Raw genomic sequence first — 22639 nt, 5'->3', positions numbered from 1 at the left:
TATAATAAAATCAGCCAGGCTATATTTTCAAAAAAGCATTCATTTGTGTTTTTTTCCCTTTAGAATACCCCTCCTCATATAACGTACCTCAGTTTGATAATAGCCTACTTGCTATGAGTTTAGTCTATAAAGCATAATGTCTGTACAGGCAGATAAACAGAGTCGCACCTCTGATCTCAGGTCTACCTGTCGTCCACCTGTCAATTTTTCCCTCCCAATTGCCAACCGCGCTCAGCCAATCAGAGTCCTGGACGAGCTCCGGTGAAGCCAATGAGGGCGCGGCTTCAGGCCAGCAGTCCGTGGGGATGTCGGGATAAAAACTTAGCCGTGGTGGAGAGCAAAGTTTTGGAGAGAGCAGGAGGGAGGGGACACAGGAGCAAAAGTGTACCGACAGCGAGTATGACCGACGCCGAGGCGCAGAGCGCAACACCATCGGCACCGGTGGAAGAAAAGCCACAGCCGGAGAGGAATGTCATAGGTAGGGCGAGAGTCTGATCCAGGCCCAAACTCAGGCTGTCCAGACTTTTAGAAACCACCAACTAAAGCCCGAGTTTATTTGTTTTTTTATTATGTGCCTGGGTATAAGTGAGATTGGACTCATATATTGTTGTCGGATAAAGTTATTTTCGACTGTTGGCAGTGTAACTGAGAAATCCAAGTTTATCCACTTGTGAACTTAGTTTTATTATCTATCCTAGACAAGGTTGTATCTTCAGTTGTATCGCCAATCAATATGCTAATCAATCAGTTCTTTCTGTGACCCAACGCAGTGTTTCGTTTTTAGGAGCAACACGTGTCCTGCGTTTTACGCATGGGTTTTGTGGGGAGCAACCATTTTAAAGAACTGGTTAAATCTCCGCCGTGTCATGAAACGTCAACGTAAAACTCATTTATCCAGCTGAAAAACGTATTGTTTCATTTATAATCCAAATGTAGGCCTACATGGGAGGTGTCATGCTTTATTTAAATGACATCCCTTCCCTTCCCGTTGACGCACATATTTGTGTTTAATGGCTACCTTCAGCTGACCAGAGTCCAGTCTGTAATGTAAAAAAAAAGTGATTAAAACTATGTTTATTTGCGTTTGAATATAGGTTAGCGGTGTGAACACATGACCTAAATTTCCCCTTTATCTACTGTCACGCGCTCAGAGGGGCGGGTGCGCGCACACACAGGTGTTAGTCATTTTCAGGAGAAGCTGAGAAATCTGAGGATATCGGTGCTTATGAGCATGATTAGTATGTTTCAGCTGTAAAGCTCTTCACTGCTTGTCCTCATGATAACTAGAAATGAATCTTGTACTGTTTGTGCAGGTTTCAGAGACTCATATCAGTGATTCTGACCTACAGTAAGAGGCCAGAAAGATAAATGCGGCCCAGTTGTGTAGGAACCCTCCCATTTGACCTAGTGGGAGACAAAGTGTTACTGTTAATGATTGACACACACAGCTCCCATTTCTACTTGTAGGCAAGTCGACTTGGGCCTGCCACACTTGATACAAGTCAGATAAGAGTGTATAGTTTCTGTGTTCTGACTTAATTTCTGTATAACTGTCTCTTGTGTGAATATTGTCATCAGTGTACATGATTAATCAGCTGCTGCCACTGTCGTTTCAGCCACCTTGGTCCAAGGCACAGTGAAATGGTTCAACGTGCGAAACGGATATGGCTTCATAAACAGGTACAATGTTCCCTGTCAATTGCCCTGCCATGCAATATATTATCTACATTACTGAAACCCGGCGCACTGTCAGATCCTTCAGTAGCAACAGCAGTCTAATTAAATGAAATCTAAAGCCTGAGTTTGCCAGTAACTGGTTTTAATCCTCACAGGAATGACACCAAAGAGGATGTGTTTGTTCATCAGGTAAGGCGAGGGGAAACTTCTTCCTAATGACTTATTAAAAGTGGGAGTGAACTTCTTGTAGCTTGACATCGTTTTTTGACGCTTGATCTTCTCTCCTCAGACCGCCATCAAAAAGAACAATCCTAGGAAATTCCTCCGCAGTGTGGGAGACGGGGAGGTCGTGGAGTTTGACGTGATTGAAGCAGCTAAGGTAAGAATTGTGGGATCCGTTTTGATTATTCGGTGTATCACAACAAACTTTATGTGCTGTCCTTGATTTTTCTTGGTATCCCACAGGGCTCGGAAGCAGCCAATGTGACCGGACCCGGCGGCGTTCCGGTCAAAGGCAGCCGCTACGCACCCAACAAACGCCGCTTCCGTCGACGGTTCTTCCCCCGCAGCCCTCGGCCCGGCGACCAGGGCAAGCCAGCCGATGGCCAGGGCCCGCCTTCAGAGGGCGAGGGGACGGCGGAGAACGAGGGAACGAGGCCCGTACAGCGGCGCCGCAGACCCCGCAGACCGCGGCAGGAGGTGGGAGAGCTGAGGCAGAGAGAGAGAAAAGCCTGTAGAGCTTCTAATGAGGCTCAATACTGAGGGATGTTGCTGCAGGGAGTGACATCCTTTTTCATGACAGCATTTTGTTTACCAATTCTGTTTCAACCTTGCTTCTTTCCTGTCAGTTTAACTGGTGCAGACTGAAATGTTTTAGGAAAATTGGGGTGTACTACAACTGAGAATGACCTTGTTCCTCTACAATCCACTGTAAAATGAAATGTATTATGCAAGTGGAAGTGAGGTAAAGGGAAGCAGTAGTACTTTGTTTATCTGTTCCCCTAGGAATAGAGGTGGTTTGGGAGAAGTGAATGTTGGGGAACGTTAGTGTTGAAATTCTAAACCAAAGATTAACTTAAGATGTGTGTGCACAAATCCTACATACTGCCTAATTTGCAGTTTAAAGTCATCTGTATAGCTTAAATTTAACTTAGTGCTGTAATTTCTGCTCACTATCCCTATTCAGAAGATCAATTTGTCTGACACAAATAAGTTTCAGTGCAGTAAGGATTAGAGAGTCTATTCAAAGTAATGATATAAACTGTTATTAAAGGTGTTTAGAGTTGTCTTGTTGACCGGTCTGAGGTTTGGTCTGTCAGGGTGAAGCTGGAGAGCAGAAGGATGAAGTAGCAGAGGGCGACCAGCAGAGGGCGCCGCGTCGCAGATTCCGGCCCCCATACCGCAGGTGACCATGACATCATCGCCTAAATTTTCTGTACCATCACACTTGTTACTTCCCTCATTCCCAGATGTTATAAATAGGCTACTGATTGAGGTTTAGTGTTTAACACAAACGACCTGCCTGATGACTCAAGACGTTTTGAAAGAATATACCATGTGTCTTCTCTGTCCGGGGGTCCGCAGGCCACTCCGCCCCCGCTCTGCTGCCGAAGAGCAAGCAGAGGGCCAGCAGGCGGATGCTCCAGCGGAGGCCCAGGCCCAGGCCCAGGAGGAGGTCAAGCAGCCGGAGGCCCCCGGGGGCCAGGAGACCAACGGAGAAGCAGCTGAGGGCCAAGGCCAGAAACCACGCCGCCAGTTCAGCCGCCGCAGGCAAAGGAACTCCGAGTCCTCTGCCTCTAAGGTGAGTATGAGAATCGTATATTAATCTGCGCCAGTTGGGTGTAAACGCACACAGCACAGATTATGATTGGAATATGATCCACCACCTCCGGAGGTGGTCCGGCTCCATTGTGATTAGATCTCAGCCAGGTGTAAATGTACCACCAAGGGGGTGGAAACATCATGACTCACCCTGAAGTGTCAACAAGGTTGCCTTGTTGAGACACTATTTGATATTCAGACACTGAAATAATAGTTTTAATAGATAACACTGGTCTGAAACATATGAAATATGCATACACATTTAATCGAAAAATCCTTCAGTCAGATTTATTGTCAGTCTTTCTAATTGCATGCTTCAAGGAGGTTGGTGTGCTGAACATTTGTCTATTCGGATGTCTGTCTCTGGGATAAACTGGTCCTAATCTATTTTTTGGTGCCTTTATTGTGCCTGTTGCAGAACGATACAGAGAAGTCTGCTTCGGAGCCTGGTACCCCCCCTCAGACCTCAAAGCCAGCCGACCTCAAATCCACATCGAAGTCACCGAAGGTCTCCCCCAAAACCTCTCCTAAAACACCAAAATCACCTGAGGTAAGGGGCTGATGTCGCTGTTTTCTTGGCATTATGCTCAAACACCTCAGAATACAAAAGATTTAGATTTATTGGGGTTGTTGTGCTTACAGTTGGCACATCTATCATAAACCTCCATCTTTCTAAACTGACTCCAGTTTCCCTCCCTGCAGCAGACAGCTGCCACAACAGTTCCCGCACCAACAGAGTGACGCTGGTGGGAGGACGGCGTCACGTGACCCTTGGCAAGAGGTGGGACCCCGCGCTAAAGTGGCGCAACCCTGGGTCAGGCGGGGTGGGCAGGATGAGGGTGTAGGGTTGCGCCTCTCGTGTTATAGGTGTTATGTCAGCTATCTTGCACTGAGGGCGACGTTTAGCTGGCTGTTTAGTTGATTTTGCCTGTAAACGGATTTATGGTGGGATGGAAAAGAAATTTGATTCCCAATATGAGTCTTAGGACTTGTCCTCTTACGGTCTTCTGTTGAATACAGGGATTATTTTGGTTGCAAAGTAAAAGATGAAACTCTGGGACCCTGGATTTCAGATTGAAATTAAATTTATGTTTCAGGGTTAGAGGTGTTTTTTTATTTTTTTGTGTTCTAATGTCTATTTCTGTGTTGTTGTTTTTTTTTTTTTTACTTTTCTGCCTGTGTCCCCCTTCTCTCAACCCCTGTTTCCCTTGTTTTTTTTTTTTTTTTGTTTGTTTTCTTAGGTCCTTGGGTTGGTAAACTGGGGGACTGGACCTATTTCGCAACACGTGCACTGCTTTCCCCTCCCCCGCACTGCCCCATCCTCCAACCCACCCCACCTCACCGCCGTCCCTCAGCCCCCCCATATCTTATCTTGTTTTGTCCTGTCCAGGCACTGACTTCTGGAGAGGGGAGGGGTTGGGTAAGGGGGGACAGAGGTGGGAGATGGGTGTATATTTAGAAATTGAAAGTACATCTTTAAAAGAAAAATGGAAAAAGAATGAAAATCTGCTTGGTAGCCCAGTTATTCCATAACCCCCCCAAGCTATTTTTCTTTAATTGACTAAGACGGGGCACAAAAGAGGTGACTAGAGGAACCAGCCTTGATTTTATTTTATTTTTAAGTTTGTTGAGGGGAAAACCAAGCAGTGTGAGGTTGGTGGTGCATTCTGGGAGTCAGAGTTTTAGTTCTGCTACCTACCACTGTATTCAATTCTAAAACATGCCACCCACCCCCACCCCCCCACCCCCCATTGCCTCAGTTTTGAGGATGGATTGATGAAAAGGAAAAACTTATTTTTGTTTTACTTTGTCTTATTTTTTTGTGTGATTTTCTTTGGAGGGGATTATGTGCAATGTCAGTAAATAAAAATTGTAATTAATAAATCATGTTTGCAACTAACAGGCTTCTCTCCTTATTTCTCCATGACCGTGACAAGGGTGCAGCCTTACAGCAAAAAAGCTTTGGACTGTATTTGTACTTGCATGTTGACTTCAGAATATTGAACAATGTACAAAACCCCACGTGCAGTACCAGTTAAAAAATCTTGACACAGATTAGCAGAGCCTCTCCAGGCTTTTGCTGTATTTCAACAACAGTATTTGTCACATCATGACCACTGCATCAGTATTCACTCTTTATACAAATTACAGGTCCTCTTTGAACAATCTCAATACAAATCTTCAGAAGGTAGTGATACACACTAGTAAAGAATGGACAGCAAACGGCACACATGTATGAGACAGATGCCAGAAAAGTACACAAACTAAAGGCTTGTGCAATACAAAATTCTTCTACGAGAAGATCTACTCTTGCAATTAGAGATCTTGCTCTAGTACATTGGGCATTTGCCCATGAAACCAAAGACCTACTGGAGTAGGTAAAGAATTGAAACTTTTTGACCCTCACACCGTTGTATATTTTCAGTCAAAGCAGCACACTATATACATTAAATACTAAAATACATGATTTGCCCTCATCAAATTAGCATTTCTGCAGGCTGTGCAATGAGTTTCTCATGAACATGATCAGAAAAATACTTCAGTTGATGGCACTCGCCCAGCTTGATAAAAACAGGCGAGCGTGGTCAACTCCATGGCTATTTTCCTACTGTTTTACCTCCCATCTTTGAAAACTTTGGACGTCTTTGTAGATAAAGTGCAGGAATTCCAAAGTCTCTCCACCTCCGTCTGGCAATACTACATCTGTGTGCTTCACCACGGAATAAAACTCTACCATCTATTCCACATGTTCACCTTGGCGGTTAATGCCTCAATAGTCCAGACACCCCTTTCTTATTCAAGTTTGTCGGTGCAAAGCTTGTGTGACCATGCACAGCTCACTCTTTGAAACTATATCCGTCAACTCTTACTCCATAAATGTTTCTTTGTCACAGCCTAATACATAACTCTCCCTCTTGTTGCCATGGTACCAGTAAAGACCTGATTCCGTAACAATCCTCCACCTAAATTCTTGTGCCCCTCAGACTCTGCTTTGGCACCCCTATCTATGTGAATATATTAACAGTTGACCTCAGTATACATGTCACAGAAAATAAAAGAGCAGAAGGCTTCAGTTTGGACTCAGGCTCAAATATACAGTTCACCCCAAGCTGTACCCAGTTCCATCTCTCTCTCTCCCAGCCTCCTCCCCCTCCTTCAGGCCGGGACCCTCAGTTGAGGCTCTCCTCCCCCAGGTAGTCCAGCTCGGTGCTGGGCTTGCCCAGGTCCAGGTCCAGGTCCATGTCCATCATTCCCCCCGGCGAGTGCTGCTGGAAGTTGGCTGCAATCTGGTCGAAGGTCTTGCCCCGTGTCTCCGGCACCCGGAAGAATGTGAAGATGAGGAAGAAGAGGAGGAGTGCTGCGAAGATCAGGAAGACGTAAGGCCCGCACAGGTGCTGCGGAGGGATGGGAGGAAGATCACAAATTAACCGTGACACATGAAGAAGGTTATCAGATATTACTAGAGCCACATTCGTAATATTATCAGAAATTGCTAGAGCTACAGTCCTAATCTGTCACCCTGATGAAGGCTTCTTGCTGAAACGTTTGTGTCCTAAATAAAACACAATCAGAGTGTGCAGCTACACTTTACTTTTTACGGATTCCATTTTTTCCAACACCTCTACTTGGCTGTGTGCTCTTCTCTATCCTTTCCTTTAGAGCTACAGTTGCATGATGGGAAGAAGTGACAGAATTGTCCACACAATCATGAAGGTACTCCATATTTTGAAATATTTGCAGTGTATCTATACAGTAGCAACCAAATAAATTGGAACCATTGTGTTTCACCACCAGACTTCAATCAAACCAGTGAGCAGTGGATTACTTTCATTGTTGTGCGGACTCTTGTTCGTCCTCTGCCTGCTGCCACAATGTACAAATGTGCCACATCTGCTGTAGGTAAAAATGACTCACAGCGACATATTGGAAGCCCATGCCGATGATGAAGTTGGCAGTCCAGTTGGAGCAGCCGGCCACAGCCATGGCAGCTGGCCTTGGACCCTGAGAGAAGAGCTCAGCCACAAAGAACCAGGGGATGGGGCCTGGACCCACCTCGAAGAAGGCCACGAACCCAAAGATGGCCAGCATGCTAATGTAGCTCATCCAAGGCACACTGTCCTGCCATGGGGGAGAAGAGAGGGAATCAGTCTCAGTTGTTTTTCATGCTGACAGGAAAGCTCATATGGACTTCTGATATGTTGTGCTCTATGTGCAATTGTTCTCTAATTCCATAACAGTACAGGACGTTTGATATCCTTTGGGAGACTGACCAATAAGGCGAGAGCCCCTGTCATGACAATGGCGCAGATGCACATCCCGCCCAGTCCCAGCATGTGGAGCGTCCGCCGGCCCGTCCTCTCTACCAGGAAGAGCTGTTGATTGGACAACAACAGGGTTACAGATACAGTAGGTCAGCACCCACAGTGTCCAATGGGAGCCAAGATTTATGCTTCCCATTTCAGTGTGAATGACTCTGGGTTAAAGTGAGAAAACTGCTCTGTTTTGATGACATAGCACATTTACAAAGTGGACACACAAGCTGTTAAAAGTTCAATTGGGGGTGTACTGAAATAGAATTGCATCATGACATTTTCATATTCAGTCTGAAGAACAGCAATCCCTCCTTGCCATGTTGATAAAGTTTTTATTTGAAATAATGGAATGTATTGGGCCCCATTTGCTTTCTATTTTGAACAGCTCGCTGTCTACCGGTTGTGTCCCAGATTATTTTAAAACTGCTTGTGTCCAACCAGTCCTGAAAAAACCTGGGCTTGATCCTACTCTCCTAGATAATTATCGCCCGATTTCTAAGATGCCATTTATTTCTAAGATTCTTGAACAAATTGTTTCAAAGCAGCTTCTTGCTGCTGTGGAAAATAATAGTATCTTTGAAAAGTTTCAACCAGGTTTCCGTCAGTATCATAGCACTGAGACAGCCCTTCTAAAAGTCACTAACGACCTTTTAATGAATGCTGACGCAGGCATGTGTTCAATTCTTGTGCTGCTTGACTTAAGTGCAGCTTTCAATACAATTGATCATGGCATTCTTTTAGATAGACTGAGGCACTGGGTGGGCATATCTGGTACTGCATTAGACTGGTTATCATCTTATTTGTCTAATAGGAAGTTTTGTGTCTCTGTTAACAACTTCTTGTCGTCTTTTTCCCATATCAAGTATGGTGTGCCTCAAGGGTCAATTCTAGGACCAATTTTGTTCTCCCTATATATGCTCCCCTTGGGTGATGTCATCCATAGACATGGTATTTCTTTTCATTGTTATACGGATGACACACAGTTGTACCTCCCTGTTAAGCCCACTGACCTCAGTATGCTGAGTTCACTACAGGATTGCCTGAGTGATATAAAAAACTGGATGTCGATAAATTTTCTTCAGCTCAATTCTAATAAAACAGAAATCCTTGTCATTCGGTCCAAGCATATCACAAAACAAATACTTCCATCGACTGGTTACCTGTCACAACATATCAAGCCTGTTGCAAGAAATCATGGTGTCCTGTTTGATAGTAATTTATGCTTTGAGCAATACATCACAAAGCTTGTCCAATCATGTTTTTATCACCTCAGAAATATTGCAAAAATAAGATCTATTTTAAATTTTAGAGATGCAGAAACTGTTGTACATGCTTTTATCTCCTCGCGCCTTGATTACTGCAACAGCCTTTTCTCCTGTCTTAATCAAAAAACTTTGCAACGACTACAGACTGTACAGAACTCAGCTGCCAGGCTTCTAACCAGAACTAAGAGGCACGATCACATCACACCTGTTTTAGCCTCTTTACATTGGCTCCCTGTTTGTTTTAGGATTGATTTTAAGATCTTATTGATTACCTTTAAGGCTCTTCATGACCTGGCTCCAGATTATATTTTAGACCTTTTAATCCCTTATGAACCTTTGCGTAGTTTGAGATCCTCGGGCAGAGGTCTTCTGTCCCTTCCAGTGTCCAGGCTGAAAACTAAAGGGGACAGAGCCTTTGCCATGGGGGCCCCGAGGCTCTGGGACGACCTGCCCGAGGAAATAAGGCTGTCCAAGTCAGTGTCTTCTTTCAAGTCTCTTCTTAAAACGTACTTTTATCAGAAAGCATTTCCTGATTTTACCTGAGCTGCCTCCTTATTGTACTTGATTTTTATTTGTTTTTAATTTCATGTCTATTATTTTAATTTTTTAATTTAGTGTTTTTACTCCCTTTGTGTTTATAATGTGTCTATTTTTATGGCTTTTAGTTCATTCTAATCTCTCTGTGCTTCTAATGTGTTCTGTTTTTATTGTAAAGCACTTTGTAACCGTGTTTTGAAAGGTGCTATATAAATAAAGTTTATTATTATTATTATTATAATTATAAATCCAAGGGTGAAGCTTCGTACCATCTTGACCCAATCAGTGACATTGAAACATCTCGACCTGACAAACCAAACTCGGCCTGTTTGGACGCAGAACTATTCGAGAGGTGGGCGACCCGGAAAGGGCGACCGATATCCCCCGTTATCTTGTTTGCTCTTTGATAACTATGTTAAACAGTAATAGAGGCAGACATGGGTATAAAACAGTGCTGTACACTCTAGCATGCAATATACAAAAGACTGAACCCTCTTGAGAATTGAAGTTCTTTTGTAAAAATGGAGCACATCAAAAATCCCAGATGTGTAAACTGTAGCCACAAAGCTTTCGAGGCACGATGGCGGTCGGTTTGATTACTGACCGAGACGACAGTGAAGGCGCAGTTTACTACACCGGCTCCGATGGTGGCATAGACTGGACTCTGGACTCCCGCCTTCATGAAGATACTGGTGGAGTAGTAGAATATCTGGTCAGAGGAGTGAGAGCGGATTAGTATTATACTAGAATTACACTGCACTGATTCACATTTTTGAAAGATTTTGAGACTTTCTAGATTCATTTCAAACACTGGAACATCATTGGACATGCTCATGCAATGATGCAAAAATATGCATACATATTTCAGATCACACACACACACTAACACACTTTTTTCTTTTTTTTCTTCTCATGCATACGTGATATGTGCTTTTATATCTGTCAAATACATACATACATAATGAAAGAAAAAAAGAAGAAAACAAAGTAATGAAGAAAGAAAGAAAGAAAGAAAAGAAAGTAACAATGAAAGAAAGAAACGTATATAAAATAAACACACTCTGATCCAATTCCAGGATTAGTTCAAATAGGTGTTGCAGCTTAAGAATTGATCTTATTTGGCTATTTGTATGAGGATATATGAACAATATAGGTTTTTTTTTCAGCAATAAGGCTAGATGATGAATTTTCATTGTATTCACATTTTCCTAGCTGTGGGGTCATTTTCCCAGCTGTGTCTATGTGTGTGTGTGTGTGTGTGTGTGTGTGTGTGTGTATGTGTGTGTGAGGAGGGGTGTCACCATGTCTAAACGAGTGTAAAGGAACCGCTGACTCACAGCGTTGATCCCGGACAGCTGCTGGGAGAGCTGCAGCATGATGGCGATGATGATGGGCTGGCGGTAGAGCGGAGAGCGGAAGAGCTCCGCGATGGACACCTTCCTCTCCATGTCCATCCTTCTCTTCTCCTCCTTCATCTCCGCCAGCATGTCCCCCACCTCCTGCCTGCCTGTCAGCCGCCGCAGGCCTGGACAAGCGAGGGATGGAAGGAGAGAGAGTTGAGATGTGTGTGTTCTGATATTTCTATTCTCGTGGCAATCACTTTGAGTTTTGGACCTTCGGAGTGAGGGCATTTTTGCAAAGTGAGGTCATTTTGGTTGGTACTCATTCCTTCAAGGGGCTGGTTTAGGGCTGGGACTTGGGTTAAAGGAATAGTTCACTCCAAAATGAAAATTCAGTCATTGTCTACTTACCCCCGTCAGTCGAAACTCCACTGATGTTCATAGGACACACAGAAAGTGTGTTTGGTGAAAGCCCCCATAGTTCCATCTCAGGCTTTAAACTATTGAAGTTAACAGTTAAAAGTTATCTTTTTACAGCTCCAAAAAACACACAAAATGTCCAACAAATTTCTCCAAACAGCTTGTGCAGCATAATCAAGTGTTTTGTAGCCAAACCTACAGTAGGAAGCAGAGTCTAACGCCAGATGGCAGGGTGCACATTATCAGTGAAGAACATATGGGAGATAATGAGGTAAATATTGTTCTTTTGGACCCACAGTACAATCGTTTGGCTACAAAACACTTGGATTATGCTGCATGAGCTGTTTGGAGAAATTTGATGGACATTTTATGCTTTTTTTTTTATCTGTAAAAAGATGTCTAGCCCCATTAACTTTAATAGTTTGAGAAAAGGCTGAGATGGAACTACGAGGGGCTAACTTTCTGTGTGTTTGGTGTTTGTACGAACTACAGTGGAGTTTCGAGTGACATGAGGGCGAGTAGATAATGACTGAATTTTCATTTTGGTGTGTGAATTATTCCTGTTAAGTGAAGTGATGTCCTGTGCTCACCGCTCTTGGCGTGGTGCTCCTGGCAGCGGACGATGTAGAGGAATCGGGGGCTCTCGGGGCAGAAGGGCAGCAGCGCCATCTGAAGCACCGTGGGCAGAACAGTTACCCCCAGCAGGACGGGCCACAGGTCCTCGCTGCCCAGTAACGACTCCAGACCGAGGACCTACACAGCCAGAGAAGACACACATAACAGCATGAGATGAAGATAAAAAGACTTTTCATAAAAAGATAATTCAAAAAATATGAAGAAGCCTCTCTCTGGGGAAGCCACTTAAATGCAAAAGGGTGAAAATGTATTCATTGTTTATATGCTGCCTGAGAAGAGTGCTAAGCTTGAAATGCGTTGCTTAACCTGCGTGTAGTATAGAAGCCTATCACTGTGTTGTTTGTTCTTTATTGTTTTGCACTTTCCAAGCATTTAATACATTTTCACCCTTTACATGGCTTCCAACCTTTTCATTATGATTTCTGCACCATGGATACCACAGTGTGCGGTCATACCTGTGCTATGAGAATGCCAGTGACTATGGCCAGCTGGTGCAGAGTGCCCAGCGCCCCTCGCAGGCTGGTGGGAGCAATCTCACCCACATACATGGGCGTCAAGCCTGATGCCAAACCTGGAGAGAGGACAGGTCAGGTGAGACACAGAGACGAGTGTCCCTTTAAGGCACAAGGGAGGTAACCGACTGAAGAATGGCTTGGTCAGATCTTGGTCAAACAGTAGCTGCAAATAATTCTTATCAGATGGTGTCATTTTATCTGTCAATCACAGTGAAGAAGACAATACCCAGAATCCACTGGTGCTTAATGGTAGAATTAAAGAGAGATTGCTAGAAGGTCAGTCTCCCTGTAAGGGACTGGATCATGTAACCTGTCTGTTTCTTGCTCCAGGATATTTCTCTTAATCCTTTACAAATGATGCATTTTGAAATAATATACTGCATGAGTATAAATACTGATCTGACTCGTATGTTGTCTTGCACTTGTCATCAACTTGCTTAGCTTGAAGAAACAACAAAGATCACAAAGAAGAAGAAAGAAAAGAAAGAAGAAAACAAAGCAACAAAAAAAGAGATAAAGAACAGCGGACTGCTCACCACAGTAGGCGCCGATGACGAAGCGTCCGAGGATCATCATTTCGAAGGAGCGACTGACCTTGGACATTCCCATCAGCCCTCCACCAATGAAGGCAAACAGGTTGTTTACGAGCATCGCTTTCCTCCTGGAAAAACACACACAAGCATCATTGCAATAATTCAGTTCCAAAACATATCCACATATTACATATCACCTGATGATCATTGTTCAATACAAATGATGAAAATACAGATGATTACATCCTCAAAAACACCCAATTTACTCACAGGAATCCTTGATGTTTTATTTTATCCTAAATGTGACTATTTCATAAATGAATGGGTCAAGAAGGAGCCATTAACTTCAGTAATATTCAATAATGAATTTTATTTTCATGCCAGCAATCATTTTATCAGAGTAGGTGTCACATTTGTAACGATGGATGTCTTATTTTGGAACAAAGCTTGTCATTTATCATCCAGGAAAAGAACATGATCTAAAACTCTGCCAGGATGAAAAGAAGTTGTCTCAGCATTTGAAGAGCAAGATGAGATACCAACCATTTGAAAAAATAACACCCATTCTTACAAAATAATGAATAGCACAAAATTGAAACAAATAATGATAAAGACTGTTGGTAGCTTAAGTCTTGGGTTGACACAGTGCTTTTACAGATCGGATATTGAATGATGCATTTCGGGTAATGATTTTTTTCCCCAAAAATGTACATTCAATGGTACAGTAAACGTACACTTTTTAACATTCAGAGGATGAACGTTATACAAAGCTACATATGTGGTGGCAGTTGAGGAAGTGGACTTACTGACCGATCAATGATATACGTGTCACTTGTAATTAAGCTGATAGATGTATTTTGGATATTTTAGATGTGTGTAAAACCTTTCCAATTTTCCTTGACCTGTGCACAACCTGAACTACACATCATTTACTACTGAAAAGACATTCATATTTTTATCTTTTAGCCTCCAGAGGGCAGTGTGACACAAAAACAAAGAAGACTTCAGTCAGTTGCTTAGTTCCTAACTGCAATCAGTAGCTGTTCCTTCTGTTTAAAAAGGAAAATGTTATGGAAAGTATGTTTCAGTGACACAGCAGACGTAGAAGGAGCAGGTAATCAAATTCTTAATGTCAACACTCAACCAGGCACAAAGACGACAGATCCATATACTGGAACACTTGACTTTGCCAGATTGACTATTGCTGGCAAGGTTGGGATCTTTCCATTTTACTTGAAGCTGTTTTTAGACTGTGATCATGAACAGTCCTGCCAAAAAGTTGTTTTATTGCAAATGTTACTTTCCAGTGCTGTGTAGCGCAGTTACAGCTTGGCAATAACAATGGCAGGAGGTTGATTCTCACTACCTACACTAAAAAAGTACACAGTCAAAATTAATTACTTCCAACACTTCATCTAGTAAAACAAATTGTAAAGCCTCCTTTCATGCTTGTCTCTTTCATGTTCTGCACCAGTCTCTCTTCCCATAGGAAGGCAAAGCTACATAAAGATTGTCTGTTAATGGGGAACTCTATGGCTGCACCTCTCCTCTCACAATATGACAAAACTTTAATCTGCAGGCTTCTGCTGATGCACATTTAAAGCACTTTGAAAGCTCCCGCTGTCTCTCCCAGCCACACCGGTGACCTCTGCCTTTTGAGGACCACCTTGTCCCGACTGCACCCAAGTTAAACACAGTGCAGCCGGCTCCATTAGGATCCGCTTTCAATCAGTGGGAGCTGTGGGCTGCGGCCCGGTCTGCATCCAGGCTCGGGTTACAGCGGGAAACTGGGTCGACGAGGAACAACCAGGGCCAAGTTCCTCCTGAATGACTGGGACTGGGACTGGACACAGGGATCCATTTTGGATCCCTGCAGACGTAGAAAGGAGACACTAATCTGTCATGACTTAGAGTATTGGACATCTAGAGTTCTTTTTTTTATTACAATGTCCAAGCCAAAGATAGCATGGACTGAGGTTTTGCAGAGTTTGGTTGGAGCTGTTTTATTATTAAGGTCAGACAGAGGATATACAGTATATATACCTGTCTGTCCAACAGTAGGTTTGCATTGCCCTTGGTGTATAAGTGAATAAATCAGTGGTACAGATGCATGTACAGCTGTGACTGTGTGTAGTGTCTGCTATGACTTATGAATATCTGACATATCTGATATTGGACTTCCACACCTGCCCTATACAAATGTGTATACTATGGTGTAGCAGGTGTGAGCTAGCAAGGAGCTTCACCTCTCCTCTCACAATGTGTCAAAACTTTACTTTTCAGCAGTTTTAGGGAAATGGCAAAGCTTTAGGATGGGGAGTCAGTTGTCAAGTCTTTTTGCTGAAAAGTGCTGGTAACGTAACATACCTAGTTTGTGTATGTATAATATGTACATTCGCAATATGTACGCTAATAGACAGTCATGTTCCATACAACTGCTACCATAAGACTTCTAAACTTTAATCTGAGGGCAGCTAATTCGTTTGACGTAATTAAGTGTTTACAAGAAACGTACCATTTTAGACTATAATTTACTGACAGTTTGTTATTGGTGCTTTTCATTTTTATATATATTTTTTTTACTCTTTTACATTCTTTTGTCCATTTCTTTCTTTTGTTTTAATTCTTTAATTATTTTATTTCCTTAATTTCTCTCCTGCTTCTATTTTTATGACTTTTTCAGTTGCTCTGCGCATTGCAGCGCATTGCATTTAATTTCATTTTAAAGTAAGAAATTTTGATTGATTGATAAATCCTGCTGTTAGGTGAAAATCTTTATCTCAGAAAAGGACATACAGAAGGAAAAAAGTTAATTTTTGTTTGACTCCTATGCAGTTTGATGCTGTACAATGTTTTACAGATTAGTTGAAGTGCTGTTTTGCTTTACTGGGTATAGGACAGTGAACTGTACAACCTGATAGGAAAGGTGAGAGAAGGAGGACATGACTGTGACACAGCTGCTGATCCACATTTGAACCTACTTCACATGTACAGTATGTAAATCAGCTGAGGCCTGGTGCAGCTCATACAAAAGGATTTCAAAGGTTTTCACAAGCTTGGGTTCATGCAACAGGACATCAACAACAAATGAACTTTCTATTCCAATTACCAATCAGACCTACCTGCCCAGCCACTCGGAGACGAAACCCACGCAGAAAGAGGAGAACATGCCTCCGATGGAGAAGATGGCCACAGACAGGGACCAGAGGGAGGTGAGGGTGCCTGAGGGGATCGGCTCGCCATACCGGTGCACCCAGGTGGCGTTGTAGTCCGCCTCAATGATCTGCACCGGGGAGACCAGGAGAAACCGTGTCAAAGACATGCTAAACAACAGATCACCCCACTAAGAGATCCCTCACAACAGCCCAGAACAGAAAGAAGGCAGAGCAGAATACATAAAGACACATGCTAAGACAAATTGAATTCAAAATGGACCTTTCCAAATACCCAAGGGCACTGTATAAGCAAATTTAAAGATATAATATAAAATATAGAGAAACCCAGAGAAAAGCAATTGTTTAACCTTTATTCATCCAAGAAAGGTTTACTGAGTGTGCGCACTCTCTTATTTTTTTATTACAGTAGTTTGACAGTATTTCTAATACAGTAGTCTGCATCGTGATATATTACCTCTTCACTTGACGTTTCTGTTGGATCTCTGCTCTAATTAGCTAGCTTACTTGTCTCTATTGTGAAATTGTGACTTTAATATTTATGTCAATTAAGCTGTGCCACAGGCTTGTCAATGTTGCTGCAATTCCCTGGTCGATAAAAGTAATAGATTACTTAATGCCCCTTTAATTCCATTGCTAATAAGATCAATGTCAGGGATCGAAACCCACCAAAGCTTCCTCTCCTGTGTTTTCTGCACTCTGTCGCCCTCACTACTTTCCATCTGTCTGACGAAATTAAAAATTGCTAATGATGAGTGAACCGCCCGCTCTTCTTTGTTTAAGCAACATAAATTGCCTTTTGGATTATGCACAGTGCATAATTGAAGGGTTATTATAATGAACACTAAATAAAGGCCTTATGATCTGAGAGAAATGGGCATTGTCTAAATAGTACAGCAAATTGCTCAATATGTCGACAAGAACAGACACTAACAGATAGTCTTTCTCTTGCTAATACGCTTCTATCAACAGGGCCGTCCCCAAAATGTCACCCAGGCAGGTTGACTCACACAGCTACGTCTACTCTGTTCTATTCTGGTTTTAGGGTCTCTGTTTGTGAAAATCCGGCAGCAGAGTCATGTTTTTGGCAGCAGCAGTGACGGGTCAAGGCGAGACAGATTCATCACCAGAGGTCAAAATACTAGAGGCCAAGTCAGAAACAACTGTCCATTCATCTCTGCCTAGCAATATTCTCTGGTGACAGATTTGGTGTGACATACTGTATAGGAAATATCTGAAGTAAGGGTAGATTCAGGGGTGAAAATAATAGAAATAAATTTCCTTTAAGTGGAAGTAATTAGCTGTTTTTCAATAGAAGATAATGCATATTCATACATTTCTTGACTGATTTTTATTTCCCCTTTCCGGTCCTGATAAAAAGGGATAATACAAATATACATACTCATAAATCACATCTGATACATTTGCATAAACAAAACGCAAGCATGCCACTATAGCAGAACACCGCATGTGACTGTTATATGAAGAACAACATGTTTAATGAACAAGGCAAATCAGGTTTTCAAAGATCCATCTGCCTCTAGCTCAGTGTTCGTATTGGATGTGGCGAGGTCCCACATGTGTGTATGGCACCATGTTCCTTCCCGGACGCGTCAGAGAACCAACCATAAAATCAACCATAAACCCCCCTCCCCCCCAACCCCCACAACCAATAAAAAAAAGACAGAAATAGCCCCTCTTTCCCATTACACCAGAGGCAGAACTGTCGTAAAACCTCCTCTACCTAAGCTGAGGCCGATGCCTGAGATGGGGAAGGGTGAAAGGAGGTGTGTGTGTGTGTGTGTGTGTGTGTGTGTGTGTGTGTGTGAGTGAGAAAGAGAGAGAGAGAGAGAGAGAGCAGCTTGTCACAGGATGGAGGGTGAGGAAGAGGAGGAGGAAGGGTGAGAGAGTTTTTGGCGATGCCATGTTTCCTTAAAGAGCATGTTGTCCCATCTGTTGACATAACTAAGACGCATTAATTGCCCCACACACACACACACACACACACACACACACACACACACACACACATTCTCTCTCTCTCAACTTCCTTTCTCTGTAGTCGACAACTGACTCCCCATCCCAAAGTTTTCCTGTTTCCCTAAAACTGTTGTACACTCATTGCATCAGTTGACAGCATCGCATGTCTGGGGCTGATTCCCTCGTCCCACTTTATTTTCTAAACACCGTCGGCACGATCTGACTGACTGAGGATGTTGTGGATGTTGTGGTGTCAAACACGCCGCCTCTTAAAAAATGATGAAACAACGAGAAAGAGCTTAGTTGACTGGAATCAAACGGACGTCTGGTTGAATGTCACCGTATCATCCTCCCGCATCAGCACTTCCATCAGCAGGATCTCTGTCTTTTACAACAGAATCAAACATTACATGACACTGAAGCATGAATCTGAGACGATGCTAAATCCTGCTGAAATTCAAGGGGACACTTCACCCAGACAAGTGCCTCATGTTGAACACCTGACACTTTTAGGGTTGTTCTTTTTTTCCTCAAAAAAAGCTGTAATGCTCAATAAACAACTGATCACAACAAAAAGAACGTCTGACATACACTTTGATCAGTGATTGAAGGATCCTTTTAACTCATTCATTGGCAAAATGCAACATCGGGACAGGTGGTCTTACCTTCTGAGGTGCATTGATGACGCCGATGTTGTAGCCAAACTGCAGAGATCCCAGTACAGCAGTGAAGACTGAGAGGGCAAGGGTTCCAGTCACTATCTGGGGTCCACACACACACACACACACACACACACAAACAAATATAGAGAGCGGAACAATGCATTAAAAACAATATTACTTTGAGAATGATGATGAATGCGATGAGAATGGTCTTTGTAATAATAATAACAAATGAAAATGAAATGGAAACTGTTCACTCATAAAGTCTGTGGCACAGTCATTCACACATGCATGTATCTACATACACACATACACACACACCCACACACTCTCACACACACACACACACACATAGCTCAACTGCACTAATATCTGCTATATATAACTGTGATCCTAATGAGAGACAATCTGTTAAGGGCCGTCCATGACTTCACAGTCTACTTTGTTCTTGGCGCCTGAACTTTAGCTTCCCTCCAGTTTCCCATCATGCCTCAGGCACCTGTCTCCACGGTGACTGACAAGAGGCCCTCGGAGAGATGAGGTCTTCCCTACTGTTTACGTCCTATAGAGACATTTAAAAAACCTCGGCTCTACCAGGAGAGGCAGACAGGAGCTGCTGGTTGTGAGATTTTGGTCAGATTAGTTACTTAGCAACAAGGATTGTGTCGCTAACAATAATGAGAGACTGAAAACCCGAAGTTGACATGGATCAGACAAGATTTGAGCCTCAGATGAGCTCTTTTGGATGTGATGTTTCAGTGTCATTTCTCGACCAAACACCTGCTGTAGTAGAGTTAGGGGGGTGATTTTCATGTTTTATCTTAAATTGGAGGTTTACATCTTCCTCTATGGGATGAGGAAGCTCTACAACACTTGGGTTTATGAAACCTTTCAAAACCCCATTGGATCAATATGCAAGAAATGTATGGTTGTATGGTGACATTTTGGAGATGCAAAGTTTTCACCCAACAACAGCGATATGATGTAACTTAAAAATGGCCCTAGATTTGAGTGCAACTTTATGTTTGACAGGGAAACAGCAGTCCATACACGTGCACATCTTTGTTGTGTACTATCTGAAAAAAAAAAAAGAAACTCTGGAGAGCGATCTGCCCTGTATATGTTTAGTGTTTTATATTTCGCCAACATGTCCAAAATTGTTTTTTCTGTTCTATTCTATTCAGCAGGGTTTGAGTTTGTCTGGGTGTGTCTGTGACTTGACCTTGCCGTGTTGAGTCTACAGATAAGTACTGTTTAGTATTCATAAACCAAAACAAAAGGGCAAGTGTTTGTGTGTGCATGTGTGTGTGTGTGTGTGTGTGTGTGTGTGTGTGTGTGTCCTTCCTGCAGAAAAGGTAGAGCACCTGAGGCGGTCAGTCATGCTCTGTACCTGCTTTTTTTAATAACAGGAACACATTCCTCTTTCAGTGCTGATGCTGTTGTGCATCTAGTTTGACTCAAGTGCGACTCTGACACCTTAAAATGAAACACCGCCTTAAAACACAAGTCACACGTTTCTCTTATCATCTTATCTTAACCCACTCCACTGGTCTGGAATATCGCTCACACACACAAACAAATATAGAGAGCGGAACAATGCATTAAAAACAATATTACTTTGAGAATGATAATTTGTAATAATAATGACAAATGAAAATGAAGCTTATGTGGAAACTGTTCACTCATAAAGTCTGTGGCACAGTCATTCACACATGCATGTATCTACACACCCACACACTCTCACACACACACACATAGCTCAACTGCACTAATATCTACTATATATAACTGTGATCCTAATAAGAGACAATCCTCTGGCTGAATGCCATCTCCACATACAATATAATACTTATACAGTTTACTTTTACATATTATACAGTGTATCGCATGTTGGCGATGTCCATTGCCTGGCATTTTGTTTTGTTATTTTATTTTTATAATTTTTTATTGTTGTTGCTCTTTGTGTTCTTTTATACTTACTGTGAACACCTCAAATGTGTTACACTGCGACCCAAATCTCCCCATGCAGACAATAAAGTTGCTATTCTATTCTATTAATCTAGTACAGTTTGATCATATGTGCATATGAACAGTTTTCAAGACTTGACCAAGACTTCATGGGACGTCCTCAACAGACCTGCCACTGATCTGAAAGGGAGACCTGTTTCATCAACTCAGAGAGTGTTTATTTTTTGCTTTGTTAGAGTTTCCACACTACTGGGATTTATTAAACAGTGACACTAACACTTCTGGACCAGTAAATGTACCCATATCAGGAATACACAGTCAGCCTCCTGTTTATTGTCAGTGGAGCAGCTTCAGGACTTCTATCTTGATGACATCACCAATAAGAGTCTGCTCTCTCTTGTTTCAAGCTTAGGGAGAGACTTTATTATGACCCGAACTGTCCAAGATCACAGGAATAACATGTCAGTTCTGTTTCATGGTGGATCTCATGGGTTTCCTGCCGATCAAACCTACACTCACATCAACCAGGACAGGTACGCATCCATCTGGCCGAGAAATTATAATGAATTGTCAAACAGAGCTGGAGGGAGGGGGCAATACAGGTTTTGTTTATGTGAGTGGTGAAGAGAAACCAGTCGGTCTAGGTGGCATGACGATCCTAATAAACTGCTGCTCAGCTCTGACCTGTAAGCACACATATTTGCCTGGTCAAGGTCAGAACTAAATAAGGGCCAAAGCCCCTTCAGATCAGGCTTGATGTTAGTTTCCCTCCCACTCTTTCTACTGAAACTCACACATCTACTAGTTGTTGGTTGTAGATGGCTGTTGCTCTCTGGGGTCTGGATCACCTAAGTAGCCTATGGTATGGCCTATTGCTGAACAATTCCTTTTAAAGCAAATATAGGCTAGCCTATTCTATGACATTTTTGGGAAGGAGTATGTTGGGTAACGGATAAGAAAATGAGGAAAATAATGGCAATGTATCTTCTCACCAAGATCTTCTCACTTTTGTAATATTTTTATTATCAGGTATTTTTTGCCTGACAAATCAATCAGTGGATTTGTACGGGTTTTGTTTTTTTTTGTTTTGTTTTTTTATTCTATTAGGTAAATGTGTTTCAAGACAACAAAGCATTTAAGTTCTCTTACATTTCATTACTTACATACAATGTACTACAGACATAAACCCGTGCGTAAAATCCCTTTTGAGCCTCAATGGAAATGCGCATGGACTTTCTCACAGTAGACTACACACTTCATCACACCGCTTTTACGCATCAAAAAGAATCGCAGCCAGTTAAATAAATGGTGAAAGCGCTTTGAAATTACCTCCCCTCCGAGCTGCTGAAACCCGGCCGGCATGACTTTGACAGCGCCAGACAGCCAGTCGCAGTCGGTGACAGTTGCGTCTTGTGCCAAATGGAGACCACGTGAAACTCTCCCCAAAAGGAAAACAAGCCCGACTAAGATCTTTGGCACTTCTGAGAAAAAATAACTGGAAAAGTAGAATCCACGTCAAAAGAGGATCCCAAAGTTATGAATCTTCTGCAGCGCGTCTTCCCTTGTTTGAAGTTTGTGTTGTGTCCGTCCAGCCGAGATAGGGTGACACCCGCACACCCACTTCCACGCCTCTCTCCGTGTCCAGGGGGGAGGGGGGCGAGGCTGATCTTGAGGGCGACAGAGGTCGTCTTTTGTGGCAAGAGACGCAAGCAGGAAGCTGTCTTGACCTTAACCACCATTGGCTGAAGCCTGGAAGAGTGTTCTCTGTATACAGGAAGACCAAAATGCTGGGGTGATCA

General features: G+C 42.7%; 2 protein-coding genes across 2 annotated transcripts; one reads left to right on the top strand and one right to left on the bottom strand.

Annotated features, from left to right (window-relative positions):
- The first annotated feature begins 363 nt into the window (after positions 1-363).
- LOC139911469 (Y-box-binding protein 2-A-like) lies at positions 364-4239 on the top strand. Its single transcript, XM_071899004.2, has 9 exons — positions 364-478; positions 1617-1680; positions 1833-1866; positions 1967-2056; positions 2143-2376; positions 2997-3082; positions 3262-3478; positions 3917-4048; positions 4186-4239. Exons 1-9 carry the CDS (start codon positions 400-402, stop codon positions 4237-4239), a joined length of 990 nt encoding a protein of 329 aa, XP_071755105.1. The 5' UTR covers positions 364-399.
- Positions 4240-5094: 855 nt separating this feature from the next.
- On the bottom strand, positions 5095-22421 carry LOC139911466 (solute carrier family 2, facilitated glucose transporter member 4-like). The gene is made up of 11 exons (XM_071899001.2): positions 22170-22421; positions 18876-18971; positions 16180-16340; positions 13061-13185; positions 12465-12580; positions 11964-12126; positions 10951-11138; positions 10218-10322; positions 7770-7871; positions 7414-7617; positions 5095-6893 (listed from the first exon to the last, which is right to left on the bottom strand). Exons 1-11 carry the CDS (start codon positions 22200-22202, stop codon positions 6669-6671), a joined length of 1518 nt encoding a protein of 505 aa, XP_071755102.2. The 5' UTR covers positions 22203-22421; the 3' UTR covers positions 5095-6668.
- Positions 22422-22639: the final 218 nt, after the last annotated feature.

The sequence above is a fragment of the Centroberyx gerrardi genome, chromosome 23 (genome assembly GCF_048128805.1).
Source record: "Centroberyx gerrardi isolate f3 chromosome 23, fCenGer3.hap1.cur.20231027, whole genome shotgun sequence".
NCBI classification, from domain to species: domain Eukaryota; kingdom Metazoa; phylum Chordata; class Actinopteri; order Beryciformes; family Berycidae; genus Centroberyx; species Centroberyx gerrardi.
This window is presented reverse-complemented; position numbering and strand designations above follow the sequence as displayed.